The sequence below is a fragment of the Zeus faber genome (assembly GCF_960531495.2).
Source record: "Zeus faber genome assembly, chromosome: 9".
Classification (NCBI taxonomy): Eukaryota; Metazoa; Chordata; class Actinopteri; order Zeiformes; family Zeidae; genus Zeus; species Zeus faber.
In genome coordinates, this window is record NC_137197.1 from 28,472,950 (window position 1) to 28,495,036 (window position 22,087).

General features: G+C 43.1%; 1 protein-coding gene across 2 annotated transcripts; it reads right to left on the reverse strand.

The window, feature by feature from the left end:
* Positions 1-129: 129 nt before the first annotated feature.
* Positions 130-21,935, reverse strand: inpp5ka (inositol polyphosphate-5-phosphatase Ka). Of its 2 annotated transcripts, XM_080006295.1 has the most exons (14): positions 21,818-21,935; positions 21,488-21,569; positions 17,733-17,837; positions 17,188-17,296; positions 16,881-16,997; positions 14,988-15,163; positions 12,242-12,353; positions 10,301-10,410; positions 10,120-10,146; positions 4,481-4,694; positions 3,244-3,381; positions 2,215-2,298; positions 2,008-2,112; positions 130-1,849 (listed from the first exon to the last, which is right to left on the reverse strand). In XM_080006295.1, the coding sequence occupies exons 2-14, from the start codon at positions 21,556-21,558 to the stop codon at positions 1,769-1,771; spliced, it is 1,449 nt and encodes a 482-aa protein (XP_079862421.1). In that variant the 5' UTR covers positions 21,559-21,569; positions 21,818-21,935; the 3' UTR covers positions 130-1,768. The 2 variants fall into 2 exon arrangements, with proteins under 2 accessions (XP_079862421.1, XP_079862422.1); XM_080006296.1 differs by lacking the exon at positions 10,120-10,146.
* Between the last annotated feature and the right edge of the window lie 152 nt (positions 21,936-22,087).

The following is a 22,087-nucleotide window of genomic DNA, read 5'->3' on the forward strand; positions in this document are numbered from 1 at the left end:
ACGGTAACATGGGGGAAGGGAAACTTGACATGACGTCATCCATCCTTTTTTTAAAAAAAATTTCCCCTGCATCTACACAGCGAGCTGTGAGTCACATTAAATGTTACCAAATAATAAAACAGACATGCATAAAGTGAGATCTTTTTTAATAATCTAAATCTGAAAAGTAAGAGTACAGCACAGGGAAAAAATAGAACACTCGACTGTTATAGACAAAATAAGTGACATACAGTGACATTTGCTTCATTAGTGTGCAAAAAGTTAAAATCAATAAGTCTCCGAGACGAAAAAAATCAAAGCCATTCAAAGTTGAGCAGCAATGCATTAAAATGTAGAAATACTATTTAAATAGGCACTTGCTGAATCCAACTGGTTTTCTTAATTAGTTTGACTTTCTTAATTATATTTATATTCTTTCTCAATGCACATTTACCGTCACATGTCTCACGCTCAGTAAACACACAGAACAGTGCAATATCTATACTTTTAACTTCATGTATAGTTTTGTATTATTGAAATGGAATGACTGGGGAAAAATGTATAATTATGACCCGGGATGTTTTCATCATAAAAGGTATAATGGAACATTATGGTGCCATTATGATTTTGTAAAATATATTACTTTTATTAATTAAAAAAATACAATAAAAATAAAATGTTTTTTGATTCCAAGAACAAAATACATGTTGAACACAGACATCCCAGACTCAGTATTTTAACTACAGGCCAAAAAGAATGGTCCAGTTGAAAAAGGGAGTTCTGGTCAGCTTCTAATTTGAAATTAGTTTCCTGTCCGTTGGGTGAAAGCAGGGTGAATCTGTGAGACATTTGAGCCTAACAATATCCTATTTAAACTACAAAAACACACAAATCCCTCAGAGTGAACCATCTAAGTGACAACATGCAAACAATATGTGTCTATCGTGTGTAAACATAAAAGACGACTCAGAATGCAAATATGCTGTGAAAATAAAATAAACAAAATGTGCACATCAATAATTTGAAAACAACTCAAAACACCCAAACTATATCCAGCGTTAAACATAAACCTTTCTGTACTTTGAATCATAATGCTGGTTTCTTGCTGGTAATTGATAATATTCCATCACCTCAAATAACACAAGAGTTCTGCTCATGTTCTAACTCGGTAGTTGAGCATCTTTCTGTCGCCATGCATTTGTTTGCAAAAAGGCAACCAAATATACTGTAAATGTTTGGAAATGTATCCATCATGCCTCCCATCTATTTTTAAAAAATTTTTAGAACCAATTTCTGTAACAAACCTGCGTGGATTTTAAGAGGCTTCATAAATAAAATTTAAGTTCAACTATGAATTCAGATCAACAATTTAAAGGTGAACATTTTAAAAACATATTAGTATATGGATAAAAAAAACAAAACTATGCCAGGGTTTGTCTCACACACACACACACACACACACACACACACACACACACACACACACACACACACACACACACACACACACACACACACACACACACACACACACACACACACACACACACACCATTGGTTCCATGGAGTTTGAGTAACTGGCATTTGAGACAGTTACATACAGGTATCGTGTCCTAATCTGTTCCTTCAGTGGCAGGTTAGGGTTAGGAAACACTACAAAAGCTCTGTTACAAAGGAGCAATGTTTTATGGCCAAATAGACAAAAAAAAAAAACGAAAGAAAAGACCAGTTTCTGGAGGTGGTGCTACATCTAATGGCGATGTTGAGGTTGTGCCGCCCACACAGGGTCTTAGCTGGCTGTGGCTTTGTCTAATTCGTTGATTTGCTCCGTCACCAGACCCTCCTCAAGGGCAATGTTGGACTGATGGACCTTAAAAAAAATGACACATTTATGTATTTATTTAACAATTAAAGCTTATGGTATATCTACTGTAAGTGAAATCCTGTCCAAATGTGTCCAAAACAGTCATTGTTTGAGAGTGTTAAAATAAAAGTGTTTATCAAAAGAGACCTACAGTATAGACTCACCTTGAATGGCTCGCTGATTCCTATAAGACAGCCAAGTGTGCTGCTGTAGTAGCACAACACACACTCTCCTCCCAGCACCGGGATCTCCTCCTTGCTAACGTAGAGCTACCGGAATCCAAGCGTGAATTTAAACACTGTTACTTAAATTTCGAGTAATGCTTTTGTATAGTACCAGGACATTATCCACATTCAGGCCTCCAGTAATACCTGTGTGAGCTCCTCGTTGAAGGCCACCTCGTCGTCTTTCACCCAGGTGAAGGTGATATAGTCCGACACGCTGCAGAAGCCGACCTAAGACACATTGACGGAGGGAGGCTCTAATTTTACTTTAAAATCGGGATTTATATTTATTCATTATATTTATATTAGGGTATACACCGATAGCCACAATATTAAAACCACCACTAATAACCACTTATATTATGTAGGTCCCCCTCATGCCGCCAAAACAGCTCTGACCCGTGGAGGCATGGACTCCACAAGACCTCTGAAGGTGTCCTGTGGTATCTGGCACCAAGACGTTAGCAGCAGATCCTTTAAGTCCTGTAAGTCGTGAGGTATGGCCCCCATGGATCAGGCTTGTTGTTCCAGCACATCCTACAGATGCTTGATCGGATCGGACCCTAACTCCGGCCATCCACATGATGTAGAAGAAAACATGATTCATCAGACCAGGCCACCTTCTTCCATTGCTCCATGGTCCAGTTCTGATGCTCACGTGTCCATTGTAGGAGCTTTCAGTGGTGGACAGGGGTCAGCATGGACACTCTGACCGGTCTGTGGTTACACAGCCCCATACACAGCAAGCTGTGCTGCACTGTGTGTTCTGACACCTTTCTACCAAAGCAGCATGAACTTTTTCAGTAATTTGTGCTACAGCAGCTCTTCTGTGGGATCGGAGCAGACGGGATAGACTTCGCTCCCCACGTGCATCAATGAAACTTGGGTGCCCATGACCCTGTTGCCGGTTCACAGGTTGTCCTTCCTTGGAGCACTTTTGGTGGGTACTAACCACTGCATACTGGGAACACCCCACAAGACCTGCTGTTTTGGAGATGCTCTGACCCAGTTGTCTAGCCATCACAATTTGGCCCTTGTCAAAGTCGCTCAAATCCTTACGCTTGTCCATTTTTCCTGCTTCCAACACATTAACTTCAAGAACTGAGAACACTTGCTGCCTAATATACAGTATCCCACCCCTTGCCAGCTGCCATGATGTCGCCCCCACCGACGCACCTTGTAAAGTCCGATCCAGTCCCAGGAGCTGGAACGGAAAGGCTGCAGGGGGCTGTAGACCACCATAGCGTCCATATCGGCGCTCCAGTCTCCTTCAGCGTAGAGCCGCACCAGAGGGGTCTCGTACATCTTCTTCAACTGGGAGGAGAAGGTAGATACGGAGCAACAAACACAGATTAAATAGATGGAAGAATGGATGAGGCAGGAATGCCAGAGGTAAATATGTAAAAATATAAAGTAAAAAGTAAAAGTGGGTTCATGCTGGCATTACAGAATTAAATTCAAGAACATTCAAGAAATTAAAGCACAATTTTTTATTTTCATGCAAAACAATAATCAATTTCCAATGTGATCTTTATTAATTAAAATGTAGTATAATGTTAGTCTCATTGTCTATTATTTATATTAGTATATCTTACTCACCTCATTGTCATCTACTATTATATGTCAGTGTCAATTTCCAACCATGCTGGATCAAATTTACATTTCCCTGACATCATCTATGCCGTAAAAGCGATTGCAGAAATGTTTTATTATGTTACAATTTTAATAACAAAACCAGGGGGAATATCACAGGTTTTACAGTATATAATCACGTATTTTATAAGGACTTTTCAAGCCCTTCAGCGTAAAAAGGGGTTGTTTTCAAAGTATTCCAGTAGTTCGACTTCAGGTCAGGGAGCCGTGATTCAATATTTGATTAAAGGACGATGGACTGCAATTTGCTATCACAGCTTTTTCCAAGTGTGCGTGCGCCAGATCTTTACATTTCACCCCGGAAAGGCGGACCCAGCCGCTAAAATCCAGGAACAGTACATACATAGAGTACATGTATAACATAAACACATTGAATCTGTATCTTAGAAAATGCCATCTTAAAAAAAAAGTATGAAATATGGGATTGTTTTTGGTTTTTTTTCCCCCTCTTTTACAAAACAATCTTATGAATTACCACTTTAAACTGCTAAATGCAAAGTTATGCTGCACTTTATATTGAAACTGCACAGATTCACTGAGGATCTATGATTCACTTTGGATGGTTCACAAATTCAAATTTCTAACTACAGAAATTCACTGTTTTAGAGGTTATGGAGTCTTAAACATGCTTAAGTAGACAAAGACATATGATTTTCCCCTGTGGCAGATATCCAGACAGACCAAAAAAAAAAAGACAGGAGGAGTGCATGAAAGATGGACATGAAAAAAATGGGCAAATTGTCGCCTGTTTCCATCTCACCTCCAGGGTGAAGGTGGCGGTGACGGGCTTGTGGTCGCTGATGCCGTACGCCATGTCGCTGGCGTACGACTCCTGCCGGATCATCAGCGGGAACTCCCTGTCCCCTGCGGCACTCTTCCCGGATGATCCGTCGCTCTCCTCCTCGGGCCGTGTGTCCTCGGGTCCCAGACGCCACAGGATCCTGTCGGTCCAGGCCGGCTTGCGCTTCTTACCGCTGGACGGTAGGTTTCGAAGAGCGGGAGGGGATGGAGAGAAATGAGGGGCAGAGTTACAATGGAGGTTTGTAGAGGACTGGAGGAGGAGTAAAAATTAAGGGGGTGGGGTGAGCAGGCACTGCAGACGAAGGAAGAACAGGTTGAATGTTGACGTGATACCGCTAAACGTGTATAAAAATGAAAGTGAAAAGAAAGGTGCTGGTGTGTTCCAGGGGTATCGGATATTTAATACTAAAATTGAAGGATTCACCATTCAAAATGTATTGAATTTATTAGGAAGAGTGTGACTTTATTCAGTTTGATCAATTAATTTTTTACTTCATTTAAATTAAGGTTAATTATTATTTTTTATTTTTAATATATTGTTTTTTATAAAAATCTTGGAAAAAATATTCCCATTAAAGATAAAACTCTTAACTAATTCTTCCACGTGTCAAGCACCCATAAGTCAAAAAATGTCCACTAGCAGCGATTCACCGGGCTCTGCGACCACAGGGAATGCCCTCCTCCAATTCGATTCAAGATTCAATAGGTTATTTGTCACATACATATACATACGGTCGAGTTACCCAGAACTAACACGCAGAATAGTACCTCAGGGCTATCTAGAGGAGATTCAGACATAGACGGCAGTCAGCTCGATCATAGTTTGATCGACCTCGCCGCTGACACAATGGAATACAACACCAGAAACAGAGGTTAGGGACCATGGCAGCCAACTCACAACTCCTGAGTAAGTAGGAGGAACTACAAACGCAGAGAAGATTATATGCATCACTGGAACTCAGCCATGAGAGGACCGCAAGACAACAGAACCGGAACTAAACCTATCGTGGGCTGAGGTTGCAGTGTACGCCAGAACCCGCCACACAGAGCAGGAACAGATCCAGTCTCTGTTCCTGATCTGTGTGCCGGGTCCTTAACGTCAGCCCACCAAAGTCCAGTATCACAATGAACTGTACCTGAGGCAAACAGCGGACCAGATGGGAGAAATGGACGGCCTCAGAAACACACCACGGCAGGTGTGCGAACTGGGTCACACCCAGCAGAGACACACCAGTGGAACACACCTAGGGCTGGGTCGGTTATTTCGTAAACGGACGATTTACTTAGACGGTCACCGACACACACGCAAAAAAAACATAATATCATAATCGTAATATCATAATTGCCAGTTGTTAATGTTTTTCTAAAATTCCTAAAATAATCTACCTTTCCTAATAATATGCATTAATAGTTTAATGTATGGTTAATGATCCCTCTAAAACAAAGTCTCTGATGTGAGCTGTTTTTGACAACACGACACAACACACAGCCTCGGCCTCTTGTGTGACGTATAACATACGGTTGAGGAGAATCACACTGAATTAATGAACTTAGTACTTAAAATGATTATTTAATAAATAAATAATTAGTTTAGATTATTTAATTTAATAAATGCTGGCCGTGGGAAGTTCTCTATAAAGGAGGTGAATGTGTGAAGCTGCTGTGGGGCGGCATGAAACGAGTTGAATTGATGCATAAATTGATATGAATAATAATATCTTTAACTATTTAATTGTAGAAAAGAAAAACCTTAAACCACAGTAAAATATTGACTGATTCATTTAACCTCAAGCCTTGCAATTGTTTGAATCTGAAAATTAACATTCGAAAAATATGTAGTATTTCTGCAGAATCTTATTCTCTTTTATAAAAATGTTGGGTCAGGGTTGCATATGTCCCCATACATCCTCTTTTTGCATGCAAGTGAATGAGCTTTATCCGATTGCTGCTCCTTGCACATTAAATTTAAAAGGAAAAAAAAATTATAATAAAAACAGACGGAACTCTGGAAGCAGGTGTTCCAGGCTCTGCCAACAGCACAAGCCTGCACAGCGCACCACGGGATCTCGGTGGGGGACAGCATGAAGGTTTGTTTAAAACAATCGCTTAATTAGAGAGGTAAGACAGTCACAGAGAAAGTGTCCCCATTACATGCAGTTTCGTTCCATACGCACTAATAAAAACACACTGTTATAGCACACAAATTGTGGGCACCCCATCACTGGTGTGTGCATTGCTGGCACGCACATCTTTGGTACCGTCGGAAAGGGAGACAGGTGCGCAAATTGCGCCCAATCGCTCCCTCGCCGCGCCCCGAATCGGGATGGAAGCTGCCTATCTTGCCAATAAGAAGAGTTGGCCCTGGACAGCCCTATTGGTTATTGTATAACATAAAATAAAAAAAATGTCTGTCTGAATTCGGTTAACCGTTCAGCCCTAGAGGAGACAGTACCTCCAAGCTCAGTTCTGGTGGTGCTGATAGACCCAAGAGAACATCCCTCCAAACAGGATGCTAAATAAATGCAGGTAGCTCCACCCTTCCACCAGTTCCTGTGCATACTCAGGGAGAAAGGCGTCGCACAGCTCTACCTGTCGACGACCCATGAAGGAGCGCGACACATGAAGCCCTCCTTGATACAGCTATGGACATCACCCTGATGTCGTTAGACCTCTTTCATGATCTGCAGTCGATAGCACAGCGATCCAATAAAGAGCTGAAGCTGCAGACCTGTGCACTCAAAATTCAACCATACACCCCCAGGCACACAGCTTTGAAAGGAAGGGCATTGATAGTTCTTGGTCGGACCCATGAAATGCACCAACCTTGTGTATGTGTCCACGGTGGGCCACATTTCCTTGCTCATTGGTAAAGAACTCCTTAACTGATTCGAGCCATTGATCGACTTCAAGCCAGTTGAGGATTTGAGCACAAGTCTTTGTGTGTGCCCATTGCTCCCCTCCCACACACATGGAAGCCTGATGCTACGCCCTCGAGGCCACCATGGCAACACACAATGTCCCGACGGACTATCCACCGGTAGCGGAAGTCGACCAAACGGCAGGCACGGCTGAGGTCGAGGTCGAGCTCGAGGGCACCTATATTGACGACGTGGTTTTGGCCCTGTGGGCCGACAGCTGAAAATTGTACAGGTTCCTGGCATAGGCCAACCCTGAACTTACATTCAAGGGGACACCTGGCTTCTTCCTTCTGGACCCCAAGCCTCAGTGGATTTTGACAGCTAATGGCTCCTGCGCCCAGAAAGTGCGATGGAACCAGATGGAACAAACTAATTTCTTTCTGGTCGTCCACGACCCCCGACACCCTGCCTATGTCGGCAGCGACGTACTCATCAGGCTAGGTGTCCAGGTGGACCTGGTCAACAACGTCCTATGGTCCCTGACGGGAGCCCGGAGGGACTCCACCCCTTGGATCCTGAGAACATGAAATCAGGACAGACCATCCCGAAGCTTTCCACGTGGCAAACGAACGTCACGCTGTCATAGCAACCGGCACTTTAGCAGTGTCCATATGCTTGGAAATCCTACCGGGACAATGCTGCACTCACGCCCAGGCGTTCTCTCAACCTTCTCCCCTTTTCCTTGACCTAGGGCTATCTGTAGAGGCCGCCCCTCTATTGGAGCTGTGCTCTAGGTCCACCCACCCAAAGCCACCCCATTGGGTTGGTTAGTCAGCACGGATTACCATGACTCCTAACTGGGAATTCCGGTGATAGGGCACGTCCCTAGGGCCTTACTCCCCAATCACACTGAGGGAGGAGTGGCCTACACAAAGCCCCTTGGGGCCATTGCAATCTTTCTGTCACGCTTTTCAACACGCTAGACGGCAACGCCGGGTGTGGTCGGGAACTTACCTACCCCGAACAGATTGTCCTCCAGACGGTTACAGTCATGCCGGTTGATGTGTCGCTGGAGACAACCCCCGTCAACTTCTCAAGGCATGACAGCGGGGTCCTTAGAGACAGCCCCCGACCCATTAAGCCCAGCAACAGAACCTACTCAGCACAACTCTGGCCGGTGCTAAAACACAACAGTAATTGGTGATTGACCATTGACTACCCAGACTGAACCAACAGGTTCCCCTGTCCAGATGGCACATAACCCAACTGGGACAAGAGGTCCCCAAAGTCAGGGACACAAAGTACTTCTCCTCCATGGACGTGGCATCAGGATTCTGGACCATCCCGGTATATGGGCGAAATCAACACAAACTAACTTTCACTTTCGCCAGCAGACAATACACATTCACAAGGTGTCCATTTGGCTATGCTAACTCAACTGCCGAAACTCAACATCTTCCCAAACAAGGCATGCCCTGACGCTAGGACTCGAGGTACCTTGATATATGTTGATGATGTCCTGATGCAGAGTCCCACGCTGGATTCCCACCTGGAAGAGATCGATCATGTACTCAAACAGCTTACGGCTGCCGGTGCCAAGATCTCTCAATGGTGCAAGACCAAAGTGGACTGCGTGCTCCCCACAAAGGGCACGCCACAAGGTGCACATTCCCACAAGGTGCTTTGTGCACATTCAAATGCAATCCCTCCAATTCAATCTATAGTAAATACATCCCCCTCACCAGAACAACCTCTTCACTTCCCGTGTGTGTTCGTGTTTAACTTTCTTTAATTACATTTTTCTACCTCAACCTTTTTACCATATTATTGAATTATTTTATTATGAATAAACATTCATTGTTTGATTTAGAAGTAGTTGGGTATTTATCTGATATTCTGTGTGAGAATTTCTGAATGGAGGACAGGCGACGAAGAGTATGGACCTCTATCACCGCCCATGTGGCCATAAACTGACTTTAATTTTCCAATTATAATTGCAAAATTGGTGCCGCCGAACTAAACTGTAAATATTAATTAAAGGTCATCATCGCTACAAAGTGATTTTAATTTTTTAAATATTTTTTAATATTTGAACTGTTGGAAAACCAGTTTTTCCCAACTATTCGTAATTGTAGATCAATTACTGTAGGGTATTTCAGTATCATATGTGAGGACTGTAGCATCTTTTGTTTGACATGCCAAGACATAGGCAGTTCATTCAATCTGATAGATCCTGCATTGACGAAGCTCCTGTTTAGAACCATGCACATTGTAGGCAGCGGATAAAAAAGGCCTAACAGGTAAGGCAAGGCAACGACTGCAAGAGTATATGTATAAAGAAGCCAGTTTCTGGTGGAGGGATGGTGAGACATGGGTGAGGTGAAGGTTAGAGTAGATGGCCTCCCGTCTGCTGTACAAGCATTAGCCTCAAATCAACTACTGTAAATTAGGATCCACTTCCGGTGTGTTATGGGGTCAATGGGGTATTTTGAAGCCTACAATTTGGCTACAGCAAATTTACAGTGGCAGCTTCATTGGCAGTAAACAAAGTAAAACGAAGGCATTGTGTAAATAGACAATAAAAGACGTTACTGCATACATGTTAAAAAGTATGCAATGATATACATACAATTACAAAATGTATACATATCAAAGGTTAGGCAAATTAAAAGAGGATTCAGGTTTAAGTCATTTAGGTTAAGGTTGGAGCTGGAATGTGATTTTGACGATGAGAGCTTACTTAAAGCCAAACCATGTCCGGTAGGGCCTGCGAAGTGGAAGAGAGGCAAAGGTTCAATAACAACAGGAACCAGAAGATGTGCAATTAAGAATTGATTTTGGAAAGTTTTTAAAGAAAGAATGGAGCTAAAGAGAGAAATCTAGAAGCAGGGGATTATCCGGGCGTGTATCCTGAGCCCTACCTGCTGTCGTAGGTGTCAGAGTTGAGGTCAAACTTGTAGGTGGGCTGGAAGTCCAGCGGACCCTCGTGGAACTCCCGGAGAATGGCCTCCTTCTTCTTCATCGCAGTTAACTGGGGACGGGACGGAACACACACACACACACACACACACACACACACACACACACACACACACACACACACACACACACACACACACACACACACACACACACACACACACACACACACACACACACACACACACACACACACACACACACACACACAAATTAAACTCACCCCCTCTCTACCAGGCTCGGACCTGTGAACGGAAATTAGCCACTAGCAGGCCGGCTTCCCTTGGGTCGAAAAGGTCCCTGTTAAGGCCCTTATACATCGATCAGCAGCAACATTAAAACCACCTGCCTAATATTGTGTAGGTCCCCCTCATGCTTCCAAAACAGCTCTGACCCGTGGAGGCATGGACTCCACAAGACCTCTGAAGGTGTCCTGTGGTATCTGGCACCAAGACGTTAGCAGCAGATCCTTTAAGTCCTGTAAGTCGTGAGGTGGGGCCCCCATGGATCGAGACTGTTGTTACAGTACATACCACAGATGCTCGATCTGATTGAGATCTGGGTAAATTTGGAGGCCAAGTCAACATCTTGAACTCTTTGTCATGTTCCTCAAACCATTCCTGAACAATTTCTGCAGTGTGGCAGGGTGCATTATTCTGCTGAAAGAGGCCACTGCCATTAGCGAATGCTGTTGCCACGAAGGGGTACACTTGGTCTGTAACCATGTTTTGGTAGGTGCTACGTGTCAAAGTAACATCCACCAAAATGCCAGGACCTAAGGAATTCCAGCAGAACATTGCCTAGAGTATCAAACTGCCTTCACCAGCTTGCCTTCTTCCCATAGTGCATCCTGGTGCCATATCTCCCCCAGGTTAACAATGCACACGCCATCCACAACATCTTGTGGTTCAGTTCTGATGCCAACGTGTCCATTGTAGGCACTTTCAATGGTGGACAGGGGTCAGCATGAACACTCTGACCGGTCTGAAGCTACACAGCCCCATACGCAGCAAGCTGCGATGTACTGTGTGTTCTGACATCTTTCTATCAAAGCAGCATTCACTTTTTCACCAATTTGTGCTACAGTAGCTGTTCTGTGGGATCAGACCAGAAGGGGTAGACTTCGCTCCCCACGCAAATCAATGAGTCTTGGGCGCCCATGACCCTGTCGCCGGTTGTCCTTCCTTGGACCACTTTTGGTAGGTACTAACCACTGCATACCGGGAACACCCCACAAGACCTGCCATTTTGGAGACGCTGTCATCTAGCCATCACAATTTGGTCCTTGTTAAAGTCGCTCAGATCCTTACGCTTGCCCATTTTCCCTGCTTCCAACACATCAGCTTCAAGAACTGACTGTTCACTTGCTGCCTATCAAACAGTATCCCACTATCCCAATCCCTCCCCCTTGACAGGTGCCATTGGAACGAGATGGGCAATGCTATTCACTACACCTGTCAGTGGTTTTAATGTTGTAGCTGATCGGCAGGCAGGTCCGCAGCAGACTCTGAACGAACTACAACAATGGCGGAAACTTTTAAAGGGAAACTTGTGTTGCTTGTCTGCAATTACTCCCATTTACAGCCATAAATATTCTTGCCAGATCATTTTACAAGTCGCCGTGGAAACCTGCAACAATAAGGAGAAAAAGGTCAGAGACAGTTATGTACAAGCACGGAGGGAGATATTGGAGAAACAGAACGGAGGGTGGTGCCGATGTGGTTTTTTCCAGCAGTCGTTCTACACATGTCTTCTTCTCAATAAAGATATTCTGGTGTCGGTGACGGATTCAACCCTCATCTGTCTCCTGGTGGTGATACTTTTTAATCCTTCAGGCACAATGACGCATACGTCGTTAAAATGAAGTATATAGAGGGCTTCACCTGGTCTTTGCTCCACAGAAGGTGAAAGGTGCGGTCATTGATGCAGGAGCGTACAAAGTGCATGCCGTGATCCTGGATCCGGAAGTTGAGATCCCCAAACCAGAAGACCAGCCTACACAGAAGAGGAGGAGAGGGCACAGGTAGAGGGGGAGATAAAGAGGAGGTTAGAAATATGGCAGAAGTTTCTTGTGAGTACGATGGGTACTCCAAATAATGAGTGGGTGATCGAAATAACATCCTTGTTGGATGTAACACGTTGCGTTTATCTATCGATATCTACCGTAACAATTATTTAAAAAAGGGTTTTATGTATGCCTTGCAACTTGCCGACAGTGCATACTAAGTAGGGATTGGAAGTAGCCTTGGGCGATAACCCCCCGTAATATTAGATTTGGGTAAGAGAGTGACAGAGAAGTGTTCCCATTACGCACAACACTTTTTTGGTTTCATTCAATTACAATAAACACATCTACAATAAAAAGACTCTGTATTTGTTTTCTTTGGAGAAAGGTTGCACCTTTATGCCAGATCACAGAGAACGGATGCTTTATACCACCTAAGTTGCGCGTGGGTGTTCATGTAACGTATGTTGGAAAACATATCCAAATCTATGTTTGGAAAGGAACTGGCGTGGTTTCACTGACAGCATGAGTGAAGAAATATATATGTAGAAAAAAAACTAAAATTTAAAAAACAACAACACAATTTGACTTATTTTGGGGTTCTCGCAGTGAGAAATACGTGGTGGAGTGGGAGCGACGGGGCACATTTTGTGCACCTGTCCCCCTCTCGTGCAAGAACAGTGCATTTTTATTTTATTTTCCGTCTCCTAATGGAACTAAACAAGCACGTATGGAACGAAACCATGTGTAATGGGGACACTTTCTCCTTGGCAACTGATGTTTTTACCCTCCGCGCTGCCCCCGGTGCTACGGCCTGGGCCACAGTGTGATGCTGGCAGAGCCCGGAACACCTGTAGAGACGGAGCCACTTCCAGAATAATGCATGTTTGTTTTTTTTTGGTTTGTTTTTTTAATTTAATGAGCATAAAGCTGTCCCTGAGCACACCAAGCAGGGTGCCGTATGGAAAAAAATACATTTCTGCAGAAACACTGCATATTTTTCGATTGTTAATTTTGAGATTCGAACAATTATACGGCTTGAAGTTAAATCATTGAGTCAATATTCTGCTGTGACTGAAGGTATTTCTTTTTACAACTCAATAGTTCAATGAGGACATGGTATTCATCTCAATTCATGCATCAATTCATCTAATTTCATCATAACATGATGGCCTGGCTGACAGGAAAAGGCAGTTTATATGTTGACTGTATCCAATGTTGTGTTGGTCTTACTATAGAATGATATATTGCTTGTGTTAAGTGAATAATACAGAAGATAAGGAACTTAAAGAAAAAAAAAAAGCATACTAAATCGCAATCGCAATATTGGTCTTAATAATAAAAAAATAAAAAAAGACTAAAGAAAAGGTATGCTCGTTTGGGGAACTATACTAACATAACAACGTACGTGATTCACAGTACTATCGTCTTCCACAGCACTTCCTGTTTTGTACTCAGGCGACTTTGATATCTATGATACGTGTTGTTTATTATGAGGGACTGTGTGATCATATCTAGTTATATGTAGTTCAGCCCCAAAACTGGAAACGTGACTGATATTGTTCTGTAGTGTTGAGTCGTTCACGAACGATCCAATTATTTTGAACAGCTTTGTGTAGGAAGGAAAGGAACCGAGTCTCACTGGGTGATGAGCCATTCTTTTATTTGCAGAGTTTTACAGTTTTATGCCGCGTTATTTGTTTAAGTTGCCGTCTCCTGATGCTGGCAACTGTTTCCCCCCTTTATATAATAGATAGTCTATGCTCCTTCCTCGTCGGGAGGTGCCCTGGCTGAAAAGGAGCGCACCCACTGTCACGTCAGGTTCACAAAGCGAAGGCACACACGCACTGGACTGTGAGGATTTATTTCAATAACTTATTTTACTATTAATATTTATGTGTGAAAAATACTGTTTATACCTCTTCTGCACAAAAATAACTAACTATAGTACTTATTGTTTTATGGTTTTTAAAATATTATATAAATACAATATTAACAAAAAATAAATAAATAACATACTTATGGAGAGTATTATATATTTTCACGTTATTTTTTATACTCTACACATTTTACACACTTTAATTGTATTTTGGTTTGCTTGTTTTAGTGAGCAATTTTATTTAATCTTATTCTGTTCAATTCATATTATACTGTATATAATGGCGTTTTTAATATCCTGTGCCTGTCATTAATCACATCACAATTGTGCTGGTATTTGGATAACGCAAAAATCTTTGCCTATTATGTCTAAAGGGTAAAAACTTTATATACATTTTGGCTTAATACATTAGGCTTAAAAGCCTATAACATACATTTCTACATTTTATAGTGCTTACGTTTGCAATTAAAATGTATTTTAATGTACATTTAGCAATTTAAACATGTCAGCCCTGCAAGTTTGTGTCTTGAGGGTTAGCTGATTGTCTGCCTACCTGTGGGTAATCACAGGTAGTCTAGTGGGGGAGTGGAGTTAACCAGCTAATGTTCCCACCCATTACCTGCCTCTGAGAAATGTGATAAAGCTCAGGTCAGGATCTTTGAGGAGGGATTTCTCTGCTAGATGAGTTCAGGTGTACAAATAAGCACTGTCTGTGCTTTTCCGACAGGACGGGCAGCGTGCTGACCTGTGGTCCAGAACCCTCTGAGCGTTGGGCGAGTCAAAGGTCTGCGTGTCCAGGATGTACTCAAACTCGTCCACGCGCTCTGTGGCGTACTTCATGTGAGCCGCCAGGTGGCAGTTGAGGAAGCAGAGCATGTGGCCATAGAAGGACAGACGGATGGACACGGCGCCTTTATTGCCCTGGGAAAAAGAAAACAAAAAAAACCACGATCTTGACCAAATCGTGCAGGTTGTTTTTGACCCGTCATGAATCTAAAATAAGTCCTGGACGACTTTTCCTGACATCTGCTTGATAAGAAGTGGAGTAATAATACCCAGCTAGCCCAATAATATGCAGTACTTTAAGTGGAAAAACCTACATACCAACATGAACATTGAACATTGTAGGACATTGTTAACAGCTTAAAATATGGGTGAAGGTCTTTAGTAAAGTCAAGTTACCGTATTTTCCGGACTATAAGCCGCTACTTTTTTCCTAGGTTTTGAACCATGCGGCTTATACAAAGGTGTGGCTATTCTGTGGATTTTTCTTCCGCCGCTAGGGGCGCTCTAACCGGAATTAGAATCAAAAATAAGATAGACGAAAAATCAAAGCAAAGACGAATACGCTACTTTTTCTTTAGCAGATGGAACGCGGACGATAAATTACCAACTGGTAATTATTTTCAAATCCTCGCCCCTTCATCATGGAACCCACACGAAGAAGTTCGTATGATGCAAGTTTTAAGTTGAAGGCCATCGACATCAGTGTGAATCGGGCATTTAAAGCTGCACTCCGGGTTGAGTGGGAGGCTTGGATGACAAGTGGTGAGAAGTCATTCACAAAAACTGGCCGCATGCGAAAAGCATCTTTTTCTGATGTCTGTCAGTGGACCCTAACAGCGTGGAGTGCTGTGAAAAAATCCACCATCACCAACGGGTTCCGAAAGGCTGGACTGCTACGCGAAGAGAGCGGCGCACCTTCAGAGTCAACTTCACCGGAGGATGACAGTGACACGGAGAGCGAGACTGATGGAGACTGATGTGACGAAGCGCTTCTGAGGCTGTTCAACTCCGACACTGAAGAAGACGACTTCATGGGTTTCAGCGAAGATGATTAAAGTGACTTGTGGTTTCAAACACAGGAGAAATGAAGGTAAATAAATGCCATTTTTTTTCTCTTGGTTCTGTTCCGTTTTAATCAGCAAAGTTGCTGCCGTATTAAAAGGCACTGTTCGGAAAGAATCTGTTCAGGTACATACATGTACATTTACAGTTTAAAATCGTTCTGTACATGCAGTAAATATCTAATTTTTCAACATAGATATCTGCGGCTTGTAGCCCGGTGCGGCTTGTATATCTCTTTTTTTTTTAAATAGAGCGGATGCGGCTTATATACAGGTGCGCTCTATAGTCCGGAAATTACGGTAATTGTATTTATAAAGTACATTTAAAAACAACCAGAGTTGACTAAAGTGCTATATAGCATGTGAGTTAAAACAGCATACAATATAGCAGATAGACAATAACACAGAGAGATTGGAAAACTTGACAGAAACTGTCTTGGAACATAGGTGTCCAGACAGAATGTTTTAGCTTGTGTTCCTACTGGCTTCGGGAAAAATTCAATGTCTTCACCATTAGCCAAGGAGCAATCTGGGATCCCAGCAGTCCTTTTCTAAAAGGGTTTTTTAGTCCCTGGCAATCGATGGTCAGCCATGTCACGTTCCAATTACAATATTATTGCTCTGGTTCCACTGGTCAGGTTATTTCCAGTGGGGACTCGTTCCATGTATCGCGTGCCAACAGACCCTTGCCCCCAGCAACATGACTGGTCGAAACATATAGGAAGCGAAAGAAAGTGAAACGGCGCGTTTAAACACATTTTAGTGCACTCACATGATGTGAGACTACTCACCCAGTAACCGAAAACGCCTGTGCGTGTGTATGTGGCCTGGATGTCCCGGATGAAGGGCACGTGGTCCATTTTGGAGAAGAAGAGTAGCAGCAGACCCTGCATTCTGATGGAAGACACCTGCGCAAGACCAGCAAAAACACACAACCTGCTAAATTAAAGCAACACTAACACGTTAAAAAGGCATTATTATCCCAGTAACTTTGACAGCCCCAGTTAAGACACATTCAATTCATTTGGTTCTGGGCTAATGGCAAAAATATCGGGGTAAACTGGGACGCGCCCATGAATATGTCCAATTGATCCATACCTTAAAGTATCCCTGCGGTGCTAAGGTGGACATAAACTGTTGGCTCCAGGGGTCGTCAAAGGCAATGTCCGAAATGAACCTCAAAGGACCAGAGTACACCTCCTGGAGACTGCGCACACACGCACACATGCACACGCACAGCCTATTAAGACAAATGTTAACAACTTTAAAGAATCACTATTGAAGTATTGAGGGTAAGTATTTATATATTTGGTATGGTATAGTATATGTGGTATAGTAGTATATTTGGTGCAGGGCAGAGGTAAGTATTAAGGGAGACAAAGGGAAGGTTATGGTTATGGTTATGGTTATTCTATGAACTTATTAAAACAGTTTATTCTAGGTTATACAGTGATCAGGTACTAATAATAAATCTAAGCATTACTTTTTTCCCCACAAAACTTTGGATAAGTACAAGAATCTTGGATTTCTCTCTACAGGTTGGGTTCAAGTAGAATAGGTAAATTTAGCAGAAATGTTAAAATGTTCATAAATAAATGGCCGCCTCACCAATTTTTACAGTCCTGATGCAAGTTTTCACCTACCCGACCACAAAGAGGTCTGGCTTCTTGCAGGAGCTCAGATCGAGCAGTGAGGAAACATCATCTGGAGGATCGGCCGTGGCCACGTTCCAAGTGACCATGTGTAACCTGAAGGCAGGGGGACATTCTTTGTTTTTATTATCGCACGCACGCACGCACGCACGCACGCACGCGCACGCGCACACGCACACGCACACGCACACGCACACGCACACACACACACACACCGAATATGCATTGAATAAACCAGAGCGTAATCAAGGGTCAAATAGTTACTCTAATGGTTTTAACAAACAAAATTAACCAAATAAGGCCTATTGCAAAATTGAAATAACCACACAAAATGCACCCCCTACTCGCCCGATCTAGCTTTGTGCCTTTTCCTTATAATCCATATTGGAATCTGTTGGGAAAACTAATCCACTTGACACAATGCCGCCATACACGCAGACTGGTACAGTTTAATCTGGACTAAATGAGGCAACCAAGCTTTTATAAGAGCATTACATATTGGGAAACACTGGAAACTAGAAAATACATACGAGGCGATGACAAAACACATATTTAAAAATTAAATCATATATATTCTGTCATTTTTAGAGGGATTTAGAGACATTTCAAAGCATTGTTTTTTTAAAAGTCAAATTGGCCACCAGAACAGCTCAGAACCATCGAGGCATGGACTCCACAAGACCTCTGAAGGTGTCCTGTGGTATCTGGCACCTAGATGTTAGCAGCAGATCAATTAAGTCCTGTGGGATTGGACCAGACGGGCTAGACTTCGCTCCCCACGTGCATCAATGAGCCTTGGGCGCCCATGACCCCGTCGGCGGTTCAGACCACTGTTAGTAGGTACTAACCACTGCATACCAGGAACACTCCACAAGACCTGTCGTTCTGGAGATGCTCTGACCCAGTCGTCTAGCTGTCCCAATTTGGCCCTCGTCAAAGTCGCTCAGATCGTTACACTTGCCTTTTTCCTGCTTCCAACACATCAACTTCAAAAACTGACTGTTCACTTGCTGCCTAATATATCCCACCCCTTGACAGGTGCCATTGTCACAAGATGAGCAATGTTATTCTCTTCACCTGTCATGGGCACACTGATGCACATGGGGAGCGATGTCTAGCCTGTCTGGTCCGATCCCACAGAAGAGCTACTGTTGCACAAATTGCTGAAAAGATTCATTCTGAGCTTTGATAGAAAGGTGTCAGAACATACAGTGCATCACAGCTTGCATGGAGCTGTGTAGCTGCAGAGCGTTCAGAGTGCCCTTTCTGATCCCTGTCCACCACTGAAAGCTCCTACAATGGGCACGTGAGCGTCAGAACTGAACCATCAGACCAGGCCACCTTCTTCCATTGCTCCATGCCATGGAGCAATGGAAGAAGGTGGCCTGGTCTGATGAATCATGCTTTCTTCTTCATCATGTGTATGGCCAGGGGTTAGGGCCCGATCCAACCTTCCAACTTATACCTTTTCACACCAAAATTAGCGGGTTTACACGTGTTTTTTAAACCTTCTAAAAATAGTTCATTGACATGAGGCAGGAGAAATGTCATTTTTTTCTGGTGTCGCACACACACCTCAGTTAACGACCAACCTGTTTAACAACCGTTGGGACATAGCTCTCTGACCAGTCTGTATCGTATGCTGCGTACAATGCCACACCGTGTGCGCTGCGTCTCAGCATCAAGCATCTCATCGCGCATCACCATTCACAGTCTCGTTCCCGCAGTCTGTCAGTATTCACTACACTAGCGTTCGCAATGGCCACGCCCCCTTACCGTGAAATAACACAGGTCCCTGCTTATCGACGAAGTCGCTTGGAGACCTTTTCCTAGGAACGTCACTTGGTCGTTAAGTGAGGAGTACCTTTATATATTAAAAAAATCTCTATAAAGTATGGCCAATTTGACACCACAAACAATGGCTTTAAAAGTCTAAAAATTACTAAATAAATAACACTTGATTATAAAATATGTGTTATCTCATCGCCTCATATGTATTTTCTAGTTTCCAGTGTGCCACCACAGTTTGGTTATGTTGCACAAATGTTCCCCAATATGTAATGCTGTTATAAAAGCTTGGTTGCCTCATTTAGTCCAGATGAAACAGTACCAGTCTGCGTGTCTGCCAGCATGTGTCAAGTGGATTCGTTTGCCCAACAGATTCCATATATGATGACAGTGAAAAGGTCTGCGAGGATTTATTTACAGTTGTACAAATCATAGACACACAATGACAATACAAATAATTAACAGACGATAAAATACATTGGACGTAACAATTAAAATAGAGTGTAATTACAGGTGAAACATTGACGAGAATTATTTTTAATAAAATACAATAAAATAAATAGGTAGGTTAGCTTTAGCCACAGTAGAATACTATTTCACAACAGTAGTGTGGTGAGAATAGAGGGACTATACGGACCTCAGTCATCTCTCAACCATGTGAGATGGGAGATTTGCCATATAATTGATAAGGTTGCCATATTTTATATTAAAAAAAAAGATCTCCTATTTCTTCGTGAGTAAGTTATCTTTTCCAGTGGTATGCAGCTGTTCACTTCTGAGAACCACAATCAAACTGATCTGACTTCCATTTGGTTGCAATACGATTTGTAGCATTGGCCAGTAGGATTTCTGTAAGCTTGATGGAGTAATTATGTGTAAGATAAGAGTTTAAGAGGTTGCCTAAAAGGCAAAAATCTCAGGGTGCATTGGAAAGGTGATTGCATGAATAGCGAATAAAGCATCACAGATCCACCCGCCAGAAACCTTGTAGGTTACTACACTGCCAAGTGGAATGAATGAAAGTGCCCTGTATTAGGCCACATCTAAAACAAAGGGGTGAGAGATTGGGGTTGTACCCATGTGACTGACAAAAGTCTGAAATAAGAAACTGAACTGAATCAATCTGTATCTTGAATTTCGTGTACATGAAACACCATTGCTACATAGGTCTCTCCATAGTTCTGGATCAATCTCTATACCTACTGTATATCCCTCTCCCATGCACAGTAAGTCTATGTCTTTCCGGTTCAAAAATTTACAGAAGAGGTAACAGGACTTCCTAAACCCTAGAGATGGTTCTAACCATTGGTTGGCCGTCGTGAAAAAGAGCTTCCATGGGTGACGTTTTGTGAAGTAGTCCTGTCGTTGGAGATTACCCCTGATAAAATGTCTTAATTGAAGGTATTAAAACAATTTAAAATAAAAATAAAAAGGGATTATGAGGTAGTTGATACATCTGCTTTAATCGCTGAAAGGACTTGAACATTCCATCCATATAACAGTGCTCCAAGCGAGCAACACCCTTTTTAGGCCAAAGTTCCAATTCTGGTACAAGATGGGGAAAAAGCCTATTTCCCCACAAGGGTAGTGTTGGGGGACAGGACACCCTCTCATGTATTTTGAACCAGGTTGGGACTGAGTGAATTATCAAAGGGTAATAGGAAATAATTCCGATTGACTTCCCGTTCCATTTGAACATTCACTTTCATAACAGTAACCAAAAAAAAATGTATATTAACAAATTATGTCAAAAATCGAACAAACGAAGTCTTTCAACACAATAGACAGGCGAATAAACAAAATAACAAGCAAACAAAAAAGTCTTGAGAAAAAACAACAACTATAATTACATGTTTCTCAATGTTTCACCCCTCCTTAAAAAAAAACAACATTAAGTCATTTACCCATACACACACATACATCCATCCATACATACATACATACAAATGACGCCTTACCTGAAGCTTTCCCCCACGCAGCTTCTCCTATCTGCAGTGCTATCTGACTTCTGTTCCTCGCTCTCCTCCATAATGCCACAACCTGAGGCAAACAGGAGGAACTTCGACGCTTAACAGACCGTTCGGCGCACACGAACGCAACAGTCGGACCGCCCTCCCCTTTGAGCGCAACAGCAACAGCGCGGTCAGCTGTCACTTACCTACTAGCGCAAGCGTGTATACTACGCAGAATTCCACTACGTTCACCATTTTAGAAAAACTGATCCCGCGCCCCCCCCCTCCCCCTCCTCTAAATAACGTTCGGTACAGCGTTGGTGTTTCGCTTGATACCTGGGAGGGGACCTGGGAGGGGACCTGGCGGCGCTCGGCTGGCGTCCTCTCGGGGTGGTGGTTCACAGCGGAGCCGCCGTGACGACGGGCCCGGAGCGTCGTCGTGCTGCTGGCGGGGTACACGGCGTCACTTCCGGAATGGGTTGCGCGGCGCAACGGCGCCCCCGTTATGACGTCGGCGTGACTCTCCCGACCTGTTGCGCTTTGTAAATAAAGGCTTTGAATTCTTTCGTTTCATGAATTCCATGAGTAACAACTATCAGTGCTGCG